The sequence below is a fragment of the Neofelis nebulosa genome, chromosome 7 (assembly GCF_028018385.1).
Source record: "Neofelis nebulosa isolate mNeoNeb1 chromosome 7, mNeoNeb1.pri, whole genome shotgun sequence".
Lineage (NCBI taxonomy): Eukaryota > Metazoa > Chordata > Mammalia > Carnivora > Felidae > Neofelis > Neofelis nebulosa.
Window position 1 is genome coordinate 5,150,256 of NC_080788.1, and position 23,057 is coordinate 5,173,312.

A 23,057-nucleotide genomic window follows, 5' to 3' on the forward strand; every position below is an offset into this window, starting at 1 on the left:
TTTTTATTGCCAAGGGCTGGATCTCTGGAGAATGTTTCATGTGTGTTTGAAAAGAATATGTATTCTGCTGTATTGGGTGGAGTGCCCTATAGGTGTTTAGTTGGTTGATGGTATTCAGTTTTTTATACCGTTGATGATTGTGTCATTCTATCAACTATTGAGAAAGGGATATTGAAGTCTCAAACTTTTTATCTTGGAATGAATCCTACGTGGGTATGCAGTGTAAGTATTTTTGGATCTGATTCGCTAAAATGTTGCACATAATTTTTGTATCAATATCAACGATCTGTTCAGTGGTTTACTTAAAAACAACAGCAACAACAATTTTTTTTTGGAGAGGGGTGGCTGCATGGCTCATTCGGTTGAATATCCTTATTTCTTCTCAGGTCATGATTTCATGGTTGGTGAGTTTGAGCCTCACTTGGGGCTTGATGGCTGCTCTCCACATGAGCCTGCTTTGGATCCTCTGTGGCCCTCTCTCTGGCCCTCCCCATGCACTCTGTCTCTCTTTCAAAATAAATAAATAAACATTAAAAAAAAATTTTAAAGCTAGTTTTTTTTTTTTAAGTTTATTTATTTATTTTGAGAGAGAGAGAGAGAGAGAGAGAGAGTACGCTTGCATTGGGGAGGGGCTGAGAGAGGGAGAGAGAGAATCCTAAACAGACTCTGTGCAGTCAGTGTGGAGCCCAACGCAGGGCTTGAGTTCATGAACTGAGAAATCATGACAGCCAAGATCAAGAGTTGGTCTTTTAAGCAACTGAGCCACACAGGTGCCCTTGTTAATAGTTTTCTCAAACCGTGTTTGGTCTGGTTTGGTAATGCTGGTCTCATAGAATGAATTGGAGAGTATTCCCTCTTCTGCGATTTTCTGGAAGAGTTGGCGTAGAATTGTTAATGATTTTTTCATTAAGTGCTTGGTAGAATTCACCAGTGCATGCCATTTAAGCCTGGAGTTTTTCTTTTTGGAATGTTTTTAAACCGTAAATCCAATTTCTTTAATAGATATTGATCCATTCAAGTTATCTTTCTTCAGTGAGCATTGGTAACTGTCTTTCAAGGAATTGGAAATATATTAGCATAAAGGTTTTCATAATACTTATTATCCCTATAATGTTTGTATATTAATACAAATGAATAGATATTACTCTAGTGATGTCATCCTTCCTGATACTAGTAATCCATATCCTCCCTCCCTCTCCCTCTCTCTCTCTCTCTCTCTCTCTCTCTCTCTCTCTCTCTCTCTCTTTATCCTGATTAGTCTGGCTAATCGATCTTCTTGAGGAACCAACTTTTGATTTGATTGATTTTCCTTACCGTTTTCCTGTCTTGTTTCATTTATTTCTCCCCTTATTTTTAGTATTTACTTTCTGTGAGTTACTTTGGGTTTCATTTGCTTTTCCTAGTGTTTTAAGGTAGAAGCTTAATTTAGGAAATTCACAAATATTTGGAAATTAAACAATTTCTAAATAACCCATGGGTCAAAGGAGAATCAGGAGAGAAGTTACGAAATATTTTGAACTGTGTAAGCAAAAATACAACATATAATTTGAGACTTTTCTGTTTTAATTTTACTGCTATAAAATTCTTCTGTGTAGTATTTTAAATGCATCCAAGGGGCGCCTGGGTGGCGCAGTCGGTTAAGCGTCCGACTTCAGCCAGGTCACGATCTCGCGGTCCGTGAGTTCGAGCCCCGCGTCAGGCTCTGGGCTGATGGCTCGGAGCCTGGAGCCTGTTTCCGATTCTGTGTCTCCCTCTCTCTCTGCCCCTCCCCCGTTCATGCTCTGTCTCTCTCTGTCCCAAAAATAAATTAAAAACGTTGAAAAAAAAAATTTAAAAAAAAAAATAAATGCATCCCACAGATTTTGATGTATTTCCATTTTTATCCAGTTCAAAATACTTTCAATTTCTTTTTTGAGTTCTTTTACCATGGGTTATTTAGAAGCCTGTTCTTTGATTTTGAAATATTGGAGGGAGTTTTCAGATACCTTTCTGTTACTGATTTCTATTTTCATAACATTGTGATTGGAGAATGCAATTGGCATAATTTCAAATCCTTTTCTATTTACTAAGACTTGTTCTGTGGTCCTGAATATGGTCTATCTTGGTAAACTTTCTATGTATACTTAAAAGGAATGTGTATCTGTTGTTGGGCAGAATGTTCTGTAAATATTAAGTCAAAGTGGTTGGAAGTGCTGTTCAAATTTTCTCTAATCTTACTGATTTTCTACTTTCTTCCTGTATCAATTATTGATAGAAGGATTTAAAAATTAGTAACTTAACAGCTTTGGATTTGTCTGTGTCTCTTGTAGTTCTGTCAGTATTTGCTTTCTGTATTTTGAAGCTAAGTTATTAGTTGCATAAATGTTTAGGATTATGTCCTCGTAGTGAACTCACTTGTTTATAATTATGAAATGACCCTCATATCCCTTGTAATATTATTTGCTATAAAATCTGCTTTGTGTGATACTAACATAGCCACTCCATCCATCCATCCCTCCATCTGTCTTATCTTCAATTTTCTTTTGAGTACGATTAGCATGATATGTTTTCCTGTCTTTTTACTTTTAACAACATTTGTATCTATATTTAGAGTACATTTTTTGTAGGCAACATATAATTGGGCGTTTGTTTTTTTTTTTCTAATTCAATTGGTATAGTATATAGGTAGTTTACATTTTATGTGATTATTATGGTTGTGTTCAGGAATCTCCATCTTAATTTTTTTATTTCTCCCATTTGTTTATTATTTGTCATTCCTCTTTTTTCATCTTATTTTGGATTAGTTGAGTTGTGTTTTTTAGGTTTTTTTGGATTTTTTTTAAGTTTCCATTTTATTCCTTTGTTAGCTTGTGAGGCATACCTTATTTGTTTGTTTGCTTTAAGGTTTATCGTGTGTTTTTTTTTTAACTCATCTCAGTCTATCTTCATCTTATATTTTACGACTTCATGTATAGTATGAGAGCATTCCAATAATACATTTCCATTTCCCCTCCTCTGCCTTTGGGTTCTTGTTATATATTTTACTTCTGTATATTTTGCCACAATACTTTATTGTTATTTTTGCTTTAAATAGTCTATTGTCTTTAAAAATTTTATTTGAAGGGGCACCTGGGTGGCTCAGTCGGTTAAGCATCCAACTCTTGATTTCGGCTCAGGTCATGATCTCACAGTTCGTGAGTTTGAGCCCTGTGTCCAGCTCTGCACTGACAGCTCAGAGCATGCTTGGGATTCTGTCTGTCTGTCTGTCTGTCTGTCTCTCTCTCTCTCTCTGCCCCTTCCCCCACTTGTGCACACACTCTCTCAAAATAAATAAAGTTTAAAAATATTGAAATAAAAATTGTTTTAAAAAGAAAAGGTGTATATGTATTTACTGACATCTGCTCTTATTCCTTTGTGTTGATCTAGATTTTATTTGGTACTTTTCCTGGAGGACTTTTTTTTTTCTTTTTAATTTACATCCAAGTTAGTTAGCATGTAGTGCAATAGTGATTTCAGGAGTAGAATCCAGTGATTCATTCCCTACATGTAACACCCAGTGCTCATCCCAACAAGTGTCCTCCTTAATGCCCCTTGCCCATTTAGCCCATCCCCCCTCCCAGGACCCCTCCAGCAACCCTCAGTTTGTTCTCTATATTTAAGAGTCTCTTGTTATTTGTCCCCCTCCCTATTTTTATATTGTTTTTGTTTCCCTTCCCTTATGTTCATCTGTTTCGTATCTTAACTTCCACAAATGAGTGAAGTCATATGATATTTGTCTTTTTCTGACTAATGTAGCTCAGCATAATACCCTCTAGTTCCATCCATGTTGTTGCAAATGGCAAGATTTCATTCTTTTTGATCGCCCAGTAATACTCCCTTGTATATATATACACATCTTCTTTATCCATTCATTTGTCGATGGACATTTGGGCTCTCTTTCCATACCTTGGCTATTGTTGATAGTGCTGGTGTAAACATTGGGGTGCATGTGCCCCTTCGAAACAGCACATCTGTATCCTTTGGATGAATACCTAGCAGTACATTTGCTGTGTCATAGGGTAGTTCTGTTTTTAATTTTTGGGGGGACTGGTATTTTTGCGTGGAGGACTTTTTAAAAAGATTTTTTGTGGTGTAGGTCTGCTCACGATGAAGAAGTATTTTTTAGGGGTGCTTGGGTGGTTCAGTCGGTTAAGTGCCCAACTCTTGGTTTTGGCTTAGTTCATGATCTCATGGCTTCGTGGGTTCGAGCCCCTCATTGGGCTCTGTGCTGGCAGTGTGGAGGTTGCTTGGGATTTTCTCTCTCTCTCTCTCTCTCTCTCTCTCTGCCCTTCCCCCACTCGTGCTGTCTCTCTCTCAAATAAATAAACTTGAAAAAATTTTAAAGAAGAAGTATTTTTTAATTTTTGTATGTTTGAAAGGCTTTATTTTGCCTTCCTTTTTGAAAGAAATTTCTCAGATAGAATTTTAGGTTGATAATTTTCCTTTTAGTACTTTTAAGATGTTGCTTCAGTGACTTCTGGCATGTGTTATTTTCAAAGAGAAGTCTGCTGTGATCTTTGTTCCTCTTTACATAATGTCTTTTTTAAATCTGGCTGCTTTTACAGTTTTCTCTTTCTCATTGGTTTTAAGCAGTTTGATGATTATTTTAATTTTGTTGTAGTTTTCTTCAAGTTTCTTTTGCTTGGAGTTTGTTCTGGTTCTTGGATATACAAGTTTATAGATTTAATCAAATTTGGGAAAATTTTGGCCATTATTCAGGTTTTTTCCTGTCTTCCCCTTCCTCCTGACAAATCCCATTACTTGTATGCTAGATTGCTTGATGTTATTCCTCTTCTGCAATTTTTCTAGAAGAGTTGTCATTGAATCGTTATGATTTTTCATTAAATGCTTGGTAAAATTCACCAGTGAATGCCATTTGAAACTGGAGTTTTTCCTTGTTGGAAGGCTTTAAACTATAAATTCAGTTTCTTTAACAGACATCGATCTGTTCACATTATCTGTTTCATGTTCAGTGAGTTTTGGTAGCTTATGTCTTTCAGTGATGAGAAGATAGTGTATATCGGTATAAAGGTATGTTTGTAAAGATGTGTTTTCTGTGTCAGATTTTTAATCTTTTTTTTTAAGTTGTATTTATTTAAGTAATCTCTACATCCAACATGGGGCTCAAACTCATGACCCCAAGATCAAGAGTCGCTTGCTCTTCTGACTGAGCCAGCCAAGTGTCCCATGTGTCAGATGTTTAAAAGATATAATGGGCTTGTCTTAAATGAAACTTACCTTACTGTTATTAATATTATGCCTGTTTAGACTATTCCAGATCTTTTGTTATCCTCATTTAAGGTCATCACTGGGACTGTCAGTGACTTTACTGGACCATAATAACAGCATCTATTCTGAACACGTTCAATTTTTCCGGCACCATCTGTATGACTTCTAGCTGCTGTCAGGATATTTGCCTCTAATATCCCAGCTTCTAAGCACTTCCTCTTTCGTGAGTTAGACAGCAGGAGAATTGTGGTTCTGGACTGATGAGTCTCTTAGTTTGAGGTCTTAAGAGGAATTGAAGACTTAGGCCAACTGTCATTTTGTAGCCCTGAGACACATTTTGCTTCCATGGTCGCTTCTGTCTTTGCTGGAGATTGCTAGAAGTGTGACTTCTATGAAAATACCCTATGTGTTGAACTTTCAAATCTCTTTTGGAAGAATAAGAAATACACTGTGTCTTTGATAACTATAACAGATAAACGCACACACTATCTAAACGCACTATCTATCTTCTAGATAGATTATGGCTGTTAAAAATTTACCAGCTTTTATTTTGCTGAATTTTCTTGAACTCTTGTTATGTATTACTTACAGTGTATTTTATTTGGTTGTTTATTTAAGTTTATTTCTTTTTGAGAGAGTGCTCATGTGCGTGCCCGCAGGTGACACCGTTTACCGACTGAGCCACCCAGGCGCCTCCAAGTGTCTTTTTGTTAATGAAAATCTTTCCATTGTCATCTTTCCATTTTCAGAAGGGCACCAGTGTAGCATTTTCAGAACAGGTGTGGGGGATCTAATAAAGTATTCTTTAAAAGAAACATGAAAGACAAAAATTACAATTTCCTTTGTCCCTGCAAGGTCACTGTTCCACCCATAACCACCCTTCCCTTTTTCCTCAGACTTGTAATACTGCCTTTCACCATAGAGTCATTGTTGGGAAATTTATCTAATCACCAAAGTCACCCCCATCGTTCTTATTAAGGAGGAAAAGGTTAAAAGTCCCCCGCTGTGTATAACTGGTATGTCCCTTAAAAGGCTCCTATACAGCTAAGTCAGTCTGTGGCCGAAACCTAGGCAGAAGCACACTATCTGAGCAAAAATTTGAAAACTGTCATGTTCTTCTCCCTTTCTTCTCTCGCCCCTTTTTCCTACCAACAGCCTTACTCAAAAGAGTAAAATAAAAGAGCCTCCCTAGCTCCTGCTTGGGATTTGCTGTCTCTCCCTCTCTTTTTCTGCCCTTACGTGTGTGCACTCACGCGCTCTCTCTCAAAATAAGTAAACATTAAAAAAAAAAACAACACCTCATTAAAAAAGATACTTGAACTGATAGACGTGGCTATTTTTAGATTTTATTTGTTTCAGTGTGAATTGTTTAAGTTCTGCCACAGAAATATTAACATGCTTGATTTGGGGATATTGCCATAGACCCTGCTAGGGGTGTTATGTAAATGTATGGTTCTCGCAAGGATTACCTTTTCAAAATTTGGCCGATTTTGAAATATGACACCTTTCTGACTCCTGAATAAGGGATAATGGAACCATATTTTACATTTGGTAGTTTGTGTGGAATCTCACAGAAATTCGGGATTGGGGCGTAGAATCTATTGTTCTAAGCAGTACTGTAGGTGATTTGTTTAGTATCAAAAATTTGGAAAATACAGCCTTTAGCTGGATTCCTGACTGTTTACCCACTGGTCGACGATAATCACTTCTTAGAAACTAGTTTTCCTACTTCTAGCCTCTCCTCCATTTCCTCAATTCTGTTTTCTGAATCAAAGGACCATTTTTTTGGTCTTTTCAGAAGCTACCCTCTCAAAGAGGTAGAGTTTAGGAGACCTGAGTTGTAGTAGTTACTACTCTGCCTGCCAACAGCTGTACAGCCATGAGCACATCACATAACCTCTCCGTGCCTCAGTTTCCCTACCTGTAAATGGGAGTGTCAAACTGTATGCTCGTATTACGCCAGTACTCAAAGGATAGCAGATATTTGTGTCTGTTAGAAAATGTTCATATTTTCTTCTTTGAGGATGATGTTAATGGTATCCATAGAGCACATCATATTCCATAGGGGTGTCAGAATTTAAGTCATATTTGAGTTTCCCCAGTTGATCCCAAAATGCCGTTTCAGAATCGTCTCTACGTCTAATGTGGGGCTCAAAGTCACGACCCCAAGATCAAGGGTCACATGCTATACCGACTAAGCCAGCCAGGCACCCCCCAAAAAGTCTTGAATAGTTGGGATTTTTTTCCTACGAGCATGTTTTTGTTTTGAACAAAGATCCAGTCAGAATGCATTGAATGCATTTGGTTGTGTCTCCTTAGTCCTTTTTAATCTAGAACAGTCTCCCACCTTTATTTTCATGATGTTGAGTTTTGAAGACTAGACCCGTTGTCTTGCAGCATGTCCACGCGCACATATATTTTTTTAAGTAACGAAAATGAGTCGATCATCCTCTCTGCTTTTACCCATTATCCGGTCTCAGTCTGACACAGTTAGCTCACATTATTTCCCTCACACGAAATGCCTTTTTGGTGTTGTATCTGCTTCTCCAAGTCCTAGAATTTGACGATTTGTCGAGTAGTGGAAATTCAGCAAGACGGAAAAGGCTGGCCTTCGAGTCCTAACTGTGTGACTGACGAGCTGTATGACTTTGGCGAAGTCATTTCCTCCCTCTGAGACTAGGTTTCCTCAACCATAAAATGAGGAGTGCGGTCACAGGCCATCAAATAGCCCACGGTTATCAAGAGATAAGTGTTGTGGGGAAGTACGTCCTGAAGGAGTTCAGGAGCACTGGTATGTTACTATCTATCGGCTGGTGTGTATCATGGATGAAATTGGACTTGAGGGGAACTGTCCTGTAGCCTAAATGAAATAACGTCTGTTGAAAGTTCTGAACATAAGTTTCCTGTAAGGGTAGCGTGTTTAGCAAACGAAAAGGAGACAGGTTGTTGGGTGGTAGGAGGGCTGTTCCGGGATGCCGATGTATAATCGTGACAGTATTTTAAAGAATGTTTCAGAACTTCGGCTGCCCTGATGGTACTGCTTGAAATGTTTTAAATTGACACTACTCTCGGTCGCTTTCTTGAGCGGGGATAATTATGGATCTGATTTTCCTCTCTTTTGTTTTTACAGCTGTATTATCAAGTCCTAAATTTTGGAATGATAGTTTCCTCGGCACTAATGATCTGGAAGGGGTTAATGGTCATAACTGGAAGTGAAAGTCCGATCGTAGTGGTGCTCAGGTAACAACTTCTTTTCACGGCATAGGGTTGCACGGCATTACTTGAGAGAAAAATGGACTAACTGAATAACCGTTGTATTATTGTTCTAGAAACTACATTTTCCCAGAAGAGGGCCTGAAAGAAAGTTAGTTCCTATTTTTCAACTGTGAGAAATGCACAGCCTTGTTAGGCACTTACCATTCAGACCCCCGAGGGCTCATGACTTTTCTATGAAACAATTACTCTGTTGTGAGTTTTCTTTTGGGCACATCTCTTAAGAAAGTGTTTCAATGTACTGTGTTTTCCTGAAATTCTTCTGTCTTGGTACGCTCTTCATTTTGATAAGTCAAGACTGATACTTAGTTGTTAGTTTACTAGATTATGTATCCTCTCCACGAATTAAGAGTTTTTCTGCGGCACTCAGTGTCAGTACAGAAGCATCACTGATTATTTCCGTGTTTCCTGCTGACCTTTAAATATCACTTCTAAATAGACTTCAGGAATTTTGAAGATACCAATGCTGTCTCTTAAAGTGACAGATAGTACTGATTTTTTTTCCACCGTTCCTCTTTCTCTACCCTCGTATTCATACTCTAGTGCTTTAAAAAAAAAAAAAACTAATTTAGTAACTAACTCCTTCTGGGAGAATTACCACTTGATTATTGAATTGAATCACTATAGTTCTGTCTTATTTGGGGTTTAATTATGTAAGCTGTTTTCAAGTCTTTTCTGGAGATAATGGTGTGTTAATATAAAATAAATCACTAATGTGTCAATTCTAGGTACTAGTACATTACTGTTAACGAGATCAATTTGATTCCTTCATTGTCATATTAGGATATATGAATTTCAGGGGCGCCTGGGTGGCTCAGTCAGTTAAGTGTCCGACTTTGGCTCAGGTCACGATCTCACGGTATGTGGGTTTGAGCCCCGCATCAGGCTCTGTGCTGACAGCTCAGAGCCTGGAGCCTGCTTCAGATTCTGTGCCTCCCTCTCTCCCTGCACTTCCCCCACTTGCGCGCGCGCTCGCTCTCTCTCTCTCTCTCTCTCTCTCTCTCTCTCCCAAAAATAAATAAACATTAAAGAAAAATTTTAAAGAAAGAAAAGGATGTACACATTTCAGCAACAAGTGGTTCCAGCACCAGGGCACTGGGTCTCCAGTGTCTCACTCTCACCTTACTTGCTCTTACGCATACCTTTGTTCTTTTTTTTTTTTTTTTTTTTTTTAATTTATTTTTGGGACAGAGAGAGACAAAGCATGAACCAGGGAGGGGCAGAGAGAAAGGGAGACACAGAATCGGAAACAGGCTCCAGGCTCCGAGCCATCAGCCCAGAGCCTGACGCGGGGCTCGAACTCACGGACCGCGAGATCGTGACCTGGCTGAAGTCGGACGCTTAACCGACTGCGCCACCCAGGCGCCCCCGCATACCTTTGTTCTATGTTTCTTAACAGTCACACGGAACTGTAATTTTAGAGATCCAAAGGCATGGATTTTATTAGCTGGGAAAGCATTTAATGTCCTAGTCTGGGAGTATAGAGACTTCGCCCCAAGTTCCCAGACGGTTTTAGACTCAGTGGAGAGCTTCAGTTTCAAACACTGACAGGAGAAACCACACTAATTGGCGCTGTGGGGAAAAGATGTAGAGAGAGAGCCCGGGGAGGCTTCTTTTCGAGAGTCTTCTGGGATTCTTTCATATTGAGTTCCCTTCAGTGGAGCTGCTTAAGGACAGTCTCATGACCCTTAAAATGGAGATGTTGGAGTGAACAGGGGATTCAACTAAGGCCCTGCTCGACACAGTGGTGGTCCTGCAGCTAGAAAATTTGTAATATCATTTGGGGCTTAAAAGTGGCATTGGGATAAGTTATTTTGCAGCAAGAGGTTTATTTATATACTAAGCTTTTCCGATTAGCAGTGTGAAATAAGGAAAGGAAATTAAAAGAGACCAGGTCCTATTGGAAGAGAATTTGATCAAGGCTGGAAGGAGCAGTCATTAGAGAAAGGTCATGTATGTGATTGGGTGGCCAAGTAAAAGCAGGTGGCCCAGGTTTCATGTAACTTCGAGGAATATAATTTTTATGTGGAACCAAATATGCCTCAAAGGACTCAGGCTAACCGAGAACCCGCCTTTAAGACTTTTGTGAAGTCATTGGGGATAAAGACAAATAACTTTTCTTTGTTAATAATTTTTTATTTATTTTTTAAATTCCAATATAATTAACACGCAGTGTTATGTTAGTTTCAGGTGAAGACAAATACTTTCATTAACTGAGTTTCAGGGAACTTTCAAAACTTTTTTCCCCCTTTTATAGAGCTGAAGTCAGTTTAAAAATATTTCAGTGGTTTATATATAACTTTTTATAAAGTTTATGATTGATGTATTAAATTTTTTTTAATGTTTATTTCTGAGACAGAGAGAGACAGAGCAGAAGTGGGGCAGGGGCAGAGAGAGGGGGTGACACAGAATCCGAAGCAGGCTCCAGGCTCTGAGTTGTCAGCACAGAGCCCGACGCGGGGCTCGAACCCACGAGCTGTGAGATCACGACCTGAGCCGAAGTCTAGATTTCTAGATTTTTCTCTCTGAAATCTAGACTCTTGTTTTCACCCTACCCTGGACATCTCCATCTGAATGTTGACCGGGCACTTGAAACTCCACGTAATAAAAGTAAAATTCATCTCCTTTCCCACCCACCTGTTCTTCTTCCCCCTGTTTCTGTGACCGTCACTGCCATCTGCTCCATTGCCATTGTTGAAAACCCCGGAGTCATCCTTGCTCACCCCTTTCTGTCATATCCGATTGGCCATCAAATTTGTTGTTTTCCCTCTCTCTTCTACTCTTTTAATTGTCTCCCCTGCTGTTGTTCTATTTCAGGCCCTCAGCATTTCCTGCCTGGGCTGTTGTAGTGACCTTTAAAAATATGCTTTTATAATCAGAAAAAGTTAATATATTTTCATTGTATGAAACATTGAAAACACAAAGAATCTAGATGAAGTGAAGTCACCCGTAGTTTGGGATATAATGAATATTACCATTTTAGTCTCTTTTTTCATGTATATTACTTCCTACATAATTGAAGTAATTCTGTATGTGCATCCTTTTCTTTATTTGTCCCCTTGTGATTCTCCCGTGTCCATATTTTTAATAACACTTTTAATGGTTGCCAAGTAATAGTTTGGACAACTGGTCTCCCAGTCTACCTTCTGGTCTTTTCTAGTTTACTCATTATCTCAGTAAATATTTGAATGTCCTGGGGCGCCTGGGTCGCTCAGTTGGTTAGGCATCCGACTTCGGCTCAGGTTATGATCTCACCATTCGTGGGTTCAAGCCCTGCATCAGGCTCTGTGCTGACAGCTCAGAGCCTGCAGCCTGCTTCCGATTCTGTGTCTCCCTTTCTCTAACCCTCCCCCACTCACATTCTCTTTGTCTCTCTCTCAAAAATAAACATTAAAAAATTAATATTTAAATATCCTTTACTCTGTAGCTTCTGAAGTGATGTTTCTTTTTTTTTTTTAATTTTTTTTTTAATGTTAATTTATTTTTGAGACAGAGAGAGATAGAGCATGAGCAGGGAAGGGGCAGAGAGAGAGGGAGACACAGAATGTGAAGCAGGCTCCAGGCGCCGAGCTGTCAGCACAGAGCCCGACACGGGGCTCGAACTCACGAACTGTGAGATCATGACCTGAGCTGAAGTCAGACGCTTAACCGACTGAGCCACCCAGGTGCCCCAGAAGTGACGTTTCTTAAATGCAGTATGATTATAATACTCCCTAAAATTCTAGTGTGGTTCAGAGGCAGTTTAGCACAGTGAGAGTAGATTCTGTTGGACTCCCTGTTCAGATCTCCTCTGTATAATTTTTTTGGTTGATAACTTTGTACCTTTCTTAGCCTCAATCTCCTTATCTATAAAGTTGGGGTAATAATAATGTCTAAATCAGGGGCGCCTGGGTGGCTCCATCGGTTGAGCATCCAGCTTTGGCTCAGGTCATGATCTCACAGTTTGTGGGTTCAAGACCACATTGGGCTCTGTGCTGACAGCTCAGAGCCTGGATGGAGCCTGCTTCAGATTCTGTGTCTCCCTCTCTCTTTGCCCCTCCCCCACTCATTTCTCTCTCTCTCTCTCTCTCTCTCTCTCTCTCTCTCTCTCTCTCTCAAAAAAAGTGTGTTAAAAAAATTAATAAAAAATAATATCTACATCATAGAGTTGTTCTGAAGATTATTTAAAAGAAACAGAATAGCACTTTGTATACAGTAAATGCTCAATAAAAATGAACTATTAAACCATAGCAACTCAGCTTTATTCTGTTTTATTTATATAATTTTCAAGCAAGGTTTTATTTGAACAAAGGATGTCACTGATTTTAAAAAGCAATCAGTAAAACCTTGAAAACTACATGTCTAGAATACTTTCTCTAACGTTTTCACCAAACACCTGTCCTGTCTTCTGCCTGAACATCTGAAAAAGGGAACACTCATTGTCCCCTGAGGAACCTTAACAAAAGTGTTGAGAATAAACATGTCCTGGAAAATCCATGTACGTAGCGGTTCCCAGATTTTACTATACATTGGAATCACCTGGGGTCTTTACAGAATACTGCCGCCTGCCTCCCATTCCCAGGGATTCTGCTTTATATTGGCCAGAGATACGACCTAGCGTGTGGAATTTTTTTAAAAGTTCCCCAGGTGATTCTAATATGCAGCAAAGTTTGGGAACCACTGCTATATTCTCTTATGAGGTCCCAGAATCTCCATAAAGACATGTTTGGACTTTGTCATTATTCTTATATTAGATTTTAATCCTTATCTATTTTTCTCTTACTAAATCTATTGTTATTGAGCACTGGAGTTCGAGTTTCAGAAAATAATACTGATGGGCTATTTCTTCATAGCAAGAAAAGGTTCGTTAATTAGTACAAATATCATAGGACCTTTGAAGAACTTGGTACAGGGTGGACCAGAGGAGAGGTGAGAAGACGCTCTAGAAGTTTGTCTTCACTAATCACCATGGCATTGAATCCTTTACTCGTTTCTGAAATTCTTAGACAAAAATCCCTGCTCTCGTTCTTGGTTTTCTTTCTTGTGTCTCTTTTTAAAATAAGTAAGTGGAAAACAGAAGCATTATCTTTGTAGCTGACTGTTCTTTGACTTGATGGGCTGTTTTTCCTTCTAAATGGGTCGAAACCGTAAGGTCATCTTGGTCTATATCTTTATAAATGGCAGAAGATGACCCAGTTCTCATTTGAATATATTTTGAATAATGTTTAGCGTTTTCAAATGAGGTGGGAATAAGGGCAGTGTTTATAAAGTTCATTCTTTTATATTCCATTTGTCACTTGAAATTTTAAAAGGTTAAGGAATTAGTAACATTGCCCTTTTCAAGATTTAAGCTCCTTTGAATAGCAATGCTTGAAATGGATCTAGTTAGTAAAGGCTAAAAACTAAAGAAAGCTTTGTATAATTCATTAGTCCGTGGAAACCATATTTTGAGAGTATACATTGATGTTGATATATTTGTTAATAAGGTATTGAGTATATTCCAAGGGTGGTACTTTTGATTGTTTTGTTGAGTATCTAATTTTGAAAGTAATTTTAATCTCACACTTTCTTTTTACTAACTTCTTTCCCTCATAGTGGCAGCATGGAACCTGCATTTCATAGAGGAGATCTTCTCTTTTTAACAAACCGAGTTGAAGATCCCATCCGAGTGGGAGAAATTGTTGTTTTTAGGATAGAAGGAAGAGAGATTCCTATAGTTCATCGAGTCTTGAAGATTCATGAAAAGTATGTGCAAACTATATTTTCTCTGTTTTAAAATGTTTTCATGTTTTAGTGTTTTGAGTATTTAATTTTGATGGCCTGAAGATTAAGAAGTGTGGGGAGCACCTAGGTACTTCTTCCAGTCCATTTTTATGAACACCTGAAGGTTTGGTAGACATTTGGAAAACTAAGTAGTTATTTATTAATTCATTTATCTCTCTGAAGTTTTTTCTGGAAGTTTTTCTTGGTTGCCTTTTACTTCACAATCAGATCCATAGCCCTGTATATCATCCCCCAGAGCACATGACATAACAGATGGTCCCAAATAGAATCTTCTTTTTTTTTTTTTTTAATGTTTATTTTTGAGAGAGAGAGAGCACGCAAGCACAGGAGGGGCAGAGAGAGAGGACGACACAGAATCCGAAGCAGGCTCCAGACTCTGAGCTGTCAGCACAGAGCCCGACGCGGGACTTGTACTCACAAACCGCGAGATCGTGACCTGAGCCGAAGTCGGATGCTTAACCCACTGAGCCACCCAGGCACCACCCCCCAAAATAGAATTTTCTAATGTAATTGATGAAGTAGCCCTCCTTAATCTTTTGAAAAAAAATCTTTAAGGCAATCTAATAGATATGTCAAACAAGAATAAATTTATCAACTTTTTCAAATTCCAAAGAAACTTTCTGAAATATAATTACTCTTTTAAACATAGACCCTTCTTGCATTTCAGAATTAGAACGGGGCAGGGCGGGGGGCACCTGGGTGACTCAGTCGGTTAAGCATTGACTTGAGCTCAGGTCATGATCTCACAGTTCGTGAGTTCAAGCCCGAGTCTGTGCTGACAGCTCCGAGCCTGGAGCCCGCTTCAGATTTTGTGTCTTCCTCTCTGTCTGACCCTCCCCCACCCTCACTCCGTCTCTCTCTCTCAAAAATAAATAAACATTAAATTAAAAAAAATTTTTTTTTAAAGATTTAGAGTTAGAAAGGACGTATGTAAAACCTTTAGAATCACCTGGAGGTAGAGGTGGGGCATAACAATGAGCAAAAAACTTTACCTCTCTTGGTGGGCTTCTTTATCTGTAATATTAAGAGGTTTTGGAAGATGAATTACAAGATCTGTGAGTTCTGAGCCTGTGCTTCCCTGTCCAGCTCTGTATTCCTCACCCCCTCCCTTCTAAATGTATGGTACTTCTAGCTTAGGAATCATTCAGGAGGGAAGGAAAGAAAAAAATGAAGGAAAAAGTAGGTGTCCTGGAGGACACACAGAGGACAAGTAGAACGGTGAGCAGGTGATTTAGGCTCTTGGGAATGAGGGGGAGCCCTAAATAAATATTATCTTATTCTTACCCACCCTCTAGGGTAATTTTTTTCTCCACTTAAAGAGGAAGGACCTGTCAACTGTTGCTTTTCGACAATCCCCTAAACATTCTAGTTTAACAGAATTCCTTCTTCACTGATGAAATGAAGATCTGACTGCTCTTTTTTTTCAAACTTCAGTCTATATTTTGAAAGATTATAATTTTAAAACAGCATTCTGCTATTGACTAGAAAGGAATGAGTGAATTTTTTTAGAAATTTAGGGGCGCCTGGGTGGCGCAGTCGGTTAAGCGTCCGACTTCAGCCAGGTCACGATCTCGCGGTCCGTGAGTTCGAGCCCCGCGTCGGGCTCTGGGCTGATGGCTCGGAGCCTGGAGCCTGTTTCCGATTCTGTGTCTCCCTCTCTCTCTGCCCCTCCCCCGTTCATGCTCTGTCTCTCTCTGTCCCAAAAATAAATAAAAAAAAAAAACGTTGAAAAAAAAAAAAAAAAAAAAGAAATTTAGTTTGGGGGCGCCTGGGTGGCTCAGTCACTTAAGCGTCCGACTTCGGCTCAGGTCGTGATCTCACGGCTCATGGGTTCAAGCCCGTGTCAGGTTCACGCTGATAGTGCAGAACCTGCTTGGGATTCTGTTTCTCTCTCTGCTCCTCCCCTCTTGCGTTTTCTCTCTCTCAAAATAAATTTTAAAAATTAAAAAAATAACTTTAGTTTGGAATTAGGAAGGTTTATTCCGTACAGGTAGTGTTTTCCAGAGTCTCAGAGTTAATTTGCGGCATTTGTTCTTAGCGTTGCCTTTTGTAAGCAAAGCAGAACCAACTGAACTTAGCAGAGAAAATCAAATTAAACTCAGGCCCTGCTTTGGGTAGAGCAAAAGTTGTCCATTTTCATATGCAGTCCCTCAAAATTGATTGAGTTTTTTATTTTAAACAGTTCATCTTGTTTTAGAACAGGTTCATTGACAGATATTACATCAATTACAGTCCTTAAAATTTAAAAATAATTTTAACAGAATGCTGACTATTTTAAGGTTGGTGATTCATTTTGGATTCTGGAGATGCCTCCAAGTTGAAGTCCTGTTTAGATAACAGATCCAGCTAATATTCTGAAGCTTCCAATTTCCTTTTTTCTTTTGGGGAGACTAAAATACTGATTGTGATAATCATTTAAATTTTTTTCTTAAATTTTTTTTTTTTTTTGAGAGAGAGAGACAGCAGGAGTGACAGAGGGGCAGAGAGAGAGAGGGAGACACAGAATCCAAGGCAGGCTGTAGGCTCTGAGCTGATGGCCCAGAGCCCAACGTGGGGCTCAAACTCCCGAACTGGCAGATCATGACCTGAGCCAAAGTTGGATGCTCAACCAATTGAGCCACCTGGGCACCCTGATAATCATTTGATTTAATAGTGTTAATACTGTTATTAAATGTGGGACCAAATGACAACCAGAATGGATTGTTTGTGGTAAATGTGCCCTGAACCTTTTCAGCCTGATTTTTGTACTGTTACTCATTTCTTTCATCCCAATATTATTTTAAGAAATAAAATCCTGGGGCGCCTGGGTGGTTCAGTCGGTTAAGCGTCCGACTTCAGCTCAGGTCACGATCTCACGGTCCGTGAGTTCGAGCCCCGCGTCAGGCTCTGGGCTGACGGCTCAGAGCCTGGAGCCTGTTTCCGATTCTGTGTCTCCCTCTCTCTCTCTGCCCCTCCCCGTTCATGCTCTGTCTCTCTCTGTCTCAAAAATAAATAAAAATGTTAAAAAAAAAAAAGAAATAAAATCCTGAGCTTTGAGAACGATAGAGGTGGGAATTGTTCAGCCGACCTCTTTCTTTTATCTCATTTCTCCTTCTCCACCTGCTCCTTGTTTGCTGTGCCTTTGTAAATTTGTAAATATCATATAAAGCTCTTTTTTTTCATATATTGACTCTCCGTCTTGTGAACACTCTTATTACATGTATACACACGATCCTGTATACATTTAGGAAAGACAGCAAACAAAATCACCTGTAACCCTAGCACCCGGAGAGAATGTTAAATTTGGAGTCATCTTCTCTTTGTGTTATAAACACACATTTTCTCCCCCGTACAGCACTGGGATCTACTCTACTATCTTTTGTAACGTGATGATCTCATGAACATATGGTGGAATATACTGGTGTTACCCCGTATGCAAAGAATCCCTAAACTAAAAGACCAGCTGGCCAAGTGCCGCTTAATATGTTGGTATTGGGTCCATGAATTTGAATCTGTTCTTTGTGCCCTGTGTAGTCATTCCCTAGCCCTTCCTGTTCTTGAGATGACACTAACCGCGTGCACTGAGCTGTGTGACCGGGCAGTGGGAAAGCACACATAATCCAGTGCACCGCTGAGCTCAGGCAGAAGCTCTTGTAAAAAACGTTAAGAAACTTCCAGTATTTATAATAGAAGGTCATTTGGAAAATAGTGTATTGCGAAAAGGTGGTCAGTGGTGGTCTTTAAAGACTCCGCCACCTCCCGCGTTGACTGTGATTACTGTGTTTTAATTAAGTAAAACGAGGGGAGTTCTCACGCCTCACTCCTGCACGAGAGCTAGGAGATACGCTTGCTGAGGCAAACGGTGCCACAGCTCTTCTTTGAATACTCCTCTCTCCCCCTACTCTTCTCTTGTTTTCCATTTTCTTCCAGGTTAAATGAGTCACAAAAGAGCTAGCTCGTAATGATGGTTGTGTTTCCATGTAAAGAGGTGACATTGCTTTTAATTATCATCAGTCGATTTAATTCTCTTGAACAGTTCCTCATGTTAGCCTGTTAGTCGCTCTGAATGCTTATGTTTTTCTCACATATAAATTCCCACTCTGTCTTATTTCGTAGCGTACTCTCATGCGCATTTAGCGAGTGCAGCCTATTACAGAAGGTATAATTTGATGATGTTGAATACCGTGTGGTCAGGTGTTCGGAAGGAGAAATTTTTGCAGTTGGGACGACGGGCTTTGCTTTTCCTGTGCAGAGAGATTGTTTTGCACCCCTTTGGCTTCTGGGGTCTTTTTCTTATCCAGAAAGTGATTCAGTCCCCCGCCCCAGCATCACGGTATTATGCTGGTTGAATTCAGCCACACACACACTGAGCTCCTCGGAGAGACAGCATGCTAACTATTCGGTCCCTGTGCTGGTGAGGGACAAGCCTACGCGACTGTGTCTCCGGTCAGTGTTTGGGCCCGTGAGCCGTGAGGCGCTGGAGTGAGTCTTGACGGCCAGTGGGTCGGGAGCCGGCCGCCACCACTCCCATCAGGTTGAAGGGGACCCCTGCTTTTCAAGACCCCTCCAGCAGTCCCTGCGGACAGCACCTTGGACCCGGGAGCTCGGGTCTGTTTGTGTGTTTTGTTGGTAAGTTGGGTCTTTCAGAAGAGCCCGGATCTGCTGTAGCATCCCTTTCCTTTCCTGGGGAGCTTTCCCGTTCCGCCGTTCTCCTTTCCTCGAACTTGACTTTACTCCTCTGCCTCTGTGGGCTTGCTGCTGTTTTCGTGGTTGAGTGGACTCTTCCTTTCTGCGCTCCCGACTTTGACTCTTGCGACGGCCCCTCTCGGCACCTGCCTTCTTTCACTCTCCAGACTGTTTCAGACATTCTTTCGCTCACCGACTTGTCAGCTACACATTATTTTTTTTCTCTGTATATATTTGCATTTTTTCTAACCAGAATCTCATTTTTAGCATGTCTGTTTGCACTTAACTAGTTTTGGTGTTTTGCAGCACCTTCCAATTTAGTTTCATCTGCACATTTAGTGTCTAGTAAGCTAGTTTTTGGCTTAGCATCTAAGTGGCTATCAGTCGGTAGGAGGCTGAGGCTAATTTTCTTCTTTCTAATACAGTAGTTAACCCAAACTCACTTGAATTAATTTTAAGATAGTCTTTATCAAACTGTGAAATGTACTTTGCTTTCAATTAAATTTTAAAATTATTGGCAACCTCCTGTTCTTTAGCAGAATTAAACTAATAATTCCCTGATCAAGTAAAATGCTTTTCCTATAAACCCTGACATGTAAAAGCAATGTATGTTTGTTGGAGAAAGAAATAGAAGAAAAAGGTAAGCTAAAGAAAGCCATAGATGGCCACTGCTTTTACCTTGGGTATATCACTTCAGATCTCTTTTATATCGTTTTTTTTTTTTCTTTCGTTTTATTTTTTAAATGTGGAGCATTTCTGGGGCGCCTGGCTGGCTCAGTCAGTGAATCCAAAGGTCGTGAATCCAAGCCCCACGTTGAGTGTGGAGCCTACTTAAAACTAAAATTAAAATTAATTAATTAATTATGGAGACTGTCTAATGTGCACAGAAGTATACAACACTGTGTAATGAACTCCCATGTACCTGTCAGCCAGTCCCAGTAATTACTAATCTGTGGTCAGTTCGGCCCCACCTACACTACCTCTTCCTGTGTCCTGCCTGTGTGACTTAAATCAGATCCTAATGTCATGTCGTGTCATATGTACATATTTTAGCAAGTGTCTATAAAGCATAAGCAATGAGCTTTTAAAAAACGTAACTACAGTCAGCATGGTTATACCCCAAGAAGGAACAACTGTATGTTTGCATCATTATGTGTCCAGTCTTTGTTCAGATTCCCAATTGTGTCATAACTTTTTTTTTTTTTAGCAGTTTGTTTGACTTTTTGATTCAAATAAGGTCCTTGGTTGCAGTTGGCTTATATGATACGGCTTTATAGTCTCTTACATTTAACCTGTAAATTCTTTCTCCTGCTTCCTTTGTCCCTCACAGCTTGTTGAAGAAAGTCGGTTATTCTGCAGTTTCCCCTACTGGTTACTGCCGATTATGTCCTGTGAGGTAGTTTAATGTGTTCCTTTGCTCTTTGTGTTTACAGAAAATTGGTGGCTTGTGTTTATTTTAATATTTTTATGAGACTATACTGTCGATGCTCTTATGTAATCTTTTCTTCATGTAATAAAATTTGTATGATCTTCCAGTGTCATTAACTGTCCTTCTATAACGTCGTTCTCAATGCTTGCTTATTTCAACTCCTGAATGTTAGACTTTAGCCTGTTGCCAGTTTCTCCCTCTCATAAACACAGTTGTGAACATCCTTTTAGCTACATGGGTAATTATTTTGATATTGGTCATGATGGTCAAATACCACAGCTCCATTGGAGTTTTAGTTAACAAAAGCAGATTTGGTGCTTGCAAATGGCATGAAGGTATTTGATCATTTGGGTCTCCCGTACTCTTTTAAGGCAAAATGGACATATCAAGTTTTTGACCAAAGGAGATAATAATGCAGTTGATGACCGAGGCCTCTATAAACAAGGACAACACTGGCTGGAGAAGAAGGATGTCGTGGGGAGAGCAAGGGGGTGAGTACAGAGGGAGGCGTTTATTGAGATATCCGTGTCACATGAGACGTGGCCCTCTTTCCAGTCGTCTGATCGCACACAATTGAGTATAATGTTTTGATGCTGGTTCTACCAAATCACCCTGTGTCCTTTGAAAAAATATTCTTAGAATACATCTAAAACTTGAGGTACGTTGCTCCAGAGGGGAGGAAATGGGGTCCAGTGAAAGAATATTAGTGATGAGATGATGACTGGGGTGACAGTTTTAAAAATTCATCTTTTATTTAATTTGTTCAAGAAACATTACTGGACAGCTTCCATGTACTCTGATGTCTACACTGTCTAGTCTCTGGGGGTCCAGAGCAGTGTTCATCCTGCTTCATGAAACGTATTTCTTAAGTAGTTTCTTAAGTCAGCAACTTAAAGTATCCATCTAGATTAATTTTGTCATGTTTATTTCATGCTGTTTTATTTCCAGTCTTAAAACCATTGAGGTCAACTGAAATTAAAAAGTTATATGAAGCCTGTTTATTTCAGATTTTATCAGGAGAACAGATCAGTGGAGGACAGGAATTGTAAGTTGTTGATGTGAGGACATACGGAATTGTTACTACCCTCATGTTATTAATAGTATTAACAATAACTCACATTTACCAGGGCTTACTATGTGCCAGAGACTCATTCTAAAATCTTTACAAGTATTACCTCATTTTAACCTCAGAACAACCCTAATATTTCCATTCTACAGATGAGGAAACACAGACAAGTTAGGCTGCTTATCCAAGGCCACACTGACGATGGGAGGCGTCTGGCCGACTCTGGAACCCACCCTCTGGACCATCCCACCAAAAGTCCTGGCATAATGCTTCTGAAGTGGATAGCTGCCGGTTCTCACTATTTAGATGCCCCATGGGGCTCTGACCCCTGTCAGAACGTCCCCTCCTTATGTAGACACTGGGTTCACAGTGATTCCGCTGGAGATCAGCCACCACACTGAGGAGTTCCCTTCCCACAGAGAGTGCAGCGTGAGAGAGCTGCCTCAGCTGTAGCATGAGAGGTGTTGGTTTGGGGCCAGAGAGATTGGAGCAGCACAAGCACTGGTGTGTTTTGTCTCCTGTAAAGCTGTTTGTGTGCATGCCTCCAGTTCGAGGGAACTCCTTTTCCTATGTTGGAGCTAAGTATACCTTTTTTTAAAAAAGATTTTATTTACTTTTAAGTAATCTCTACACCCGGGGCGTCTGGGTGGCTCAGTCGGTGAAGCGGCTGACTTCGGCTCAGGTCACGATCTCACGGTTCGTGGGTTCGAGCTCCGCATCAGGCTCTGTGCTGACGGCTCGGAGCCTGGAGCCTGCTTCGAATTCTGTGTCTCCCTCTCTCTTTCTCTGCCCCTCCCTCACTCACACTCTCTCTCTCTCTCTCTCTCTCTCAAAAAATAAATAAACATTTTAAAAAATGTTTGAATTAATCTCTACACCAACATAGGGCTTGAACTCACAACTCTGAGATCAAGCATCACCTGCTTCACCGACTGAACCAATCAGGTACCCCTAAACATGTTTAAAGTATGTCTTTCTGAAGAATTTTTTTAAAAATCTTTATCTATATACAGTGTTATTTCTAAAATCCCAACATTGAGGGGCACCTGGCTAGCTCAGAGATTACTTAAAAGAGATTAAAGAGATTACTTAAAAGTAAAATCTTTTTTTAATTTTACTTATTTATTTTTTAAGTAGGCTCTGTGCTCAGCATGAGCCCAACATAAGGCTTGAACTCGTGACACTGAAATCCAGAGCCAGACGCTCAACTGACTGAGCCACCCAGGCACCCCCCAAAAAATACAATCTTTAAAAAAATAAAATAAAATCCCAACATTGAAAATACAGACCTTTTTGTAGCTTTTAATTAAGAAAAGGAATAGCCTGGCAATTTCTGAACTAAATAACTTTCCATCAAGTATAAACATCTGGGAGACAGCAGGCGCACAGACCCTTAGCTGTACAGATTTACTTGGCTTTGATTATACTGACACTTACCTTGACACAGTGGGCAGAGCACCACCTTTTGTGGAAATTTGTTTATAAAACACTAAACTGATCATTCAAAGTCAGACTGTACCCAAACCTTGAGGATAACTTTTTTTCAGGTCAGTCAGTGACTGGTACAAATGTCTTTATGCAATTAAAAAAAAAAAAAAATTTTTTTTTTTTTTT

General features: G+C 39.8%; 1 protein-coding gene across 4 annotated transcripts in view; it reads left to right on the forward strand.

The window, feature by feature from the left end:
• SEC11A (SEC11 homolog A, signal peptidase complex subunit) overlaps nt 1–23,057 on the forward strand; it is a 42,249-nt gene that overhangs the window by 14,338 nt on the left and 4,854 nt on the right. The window contains exons 2-5 of one of the 4 annotated variants that reach the window (XM_058736482.1): nt 8,378–8,487; nt 14,095–14,244; nt 20,749–20,868; nt 21,385–21,422. In XM_058736482.1, the coding sequence (XP_058592465.1) occupies nt 8,378–8,487; nt 14,095–14,244; nt 20,749–20,868; nt 21,385–21,422 (418 nt within the window). Of the gene's footprint in view, nt 1–8,377; nt 8,488–14,094; nt 14,245–20,748; nt 20,869–21,384; nt 21,423–21,595; nt 22,265–23,057 lie in introns of those variants that run through there. The other 3 variants (XM_058736483.1, XM_058736481.1, XM_058736484.1) reach the window with 3 other exon arrangements.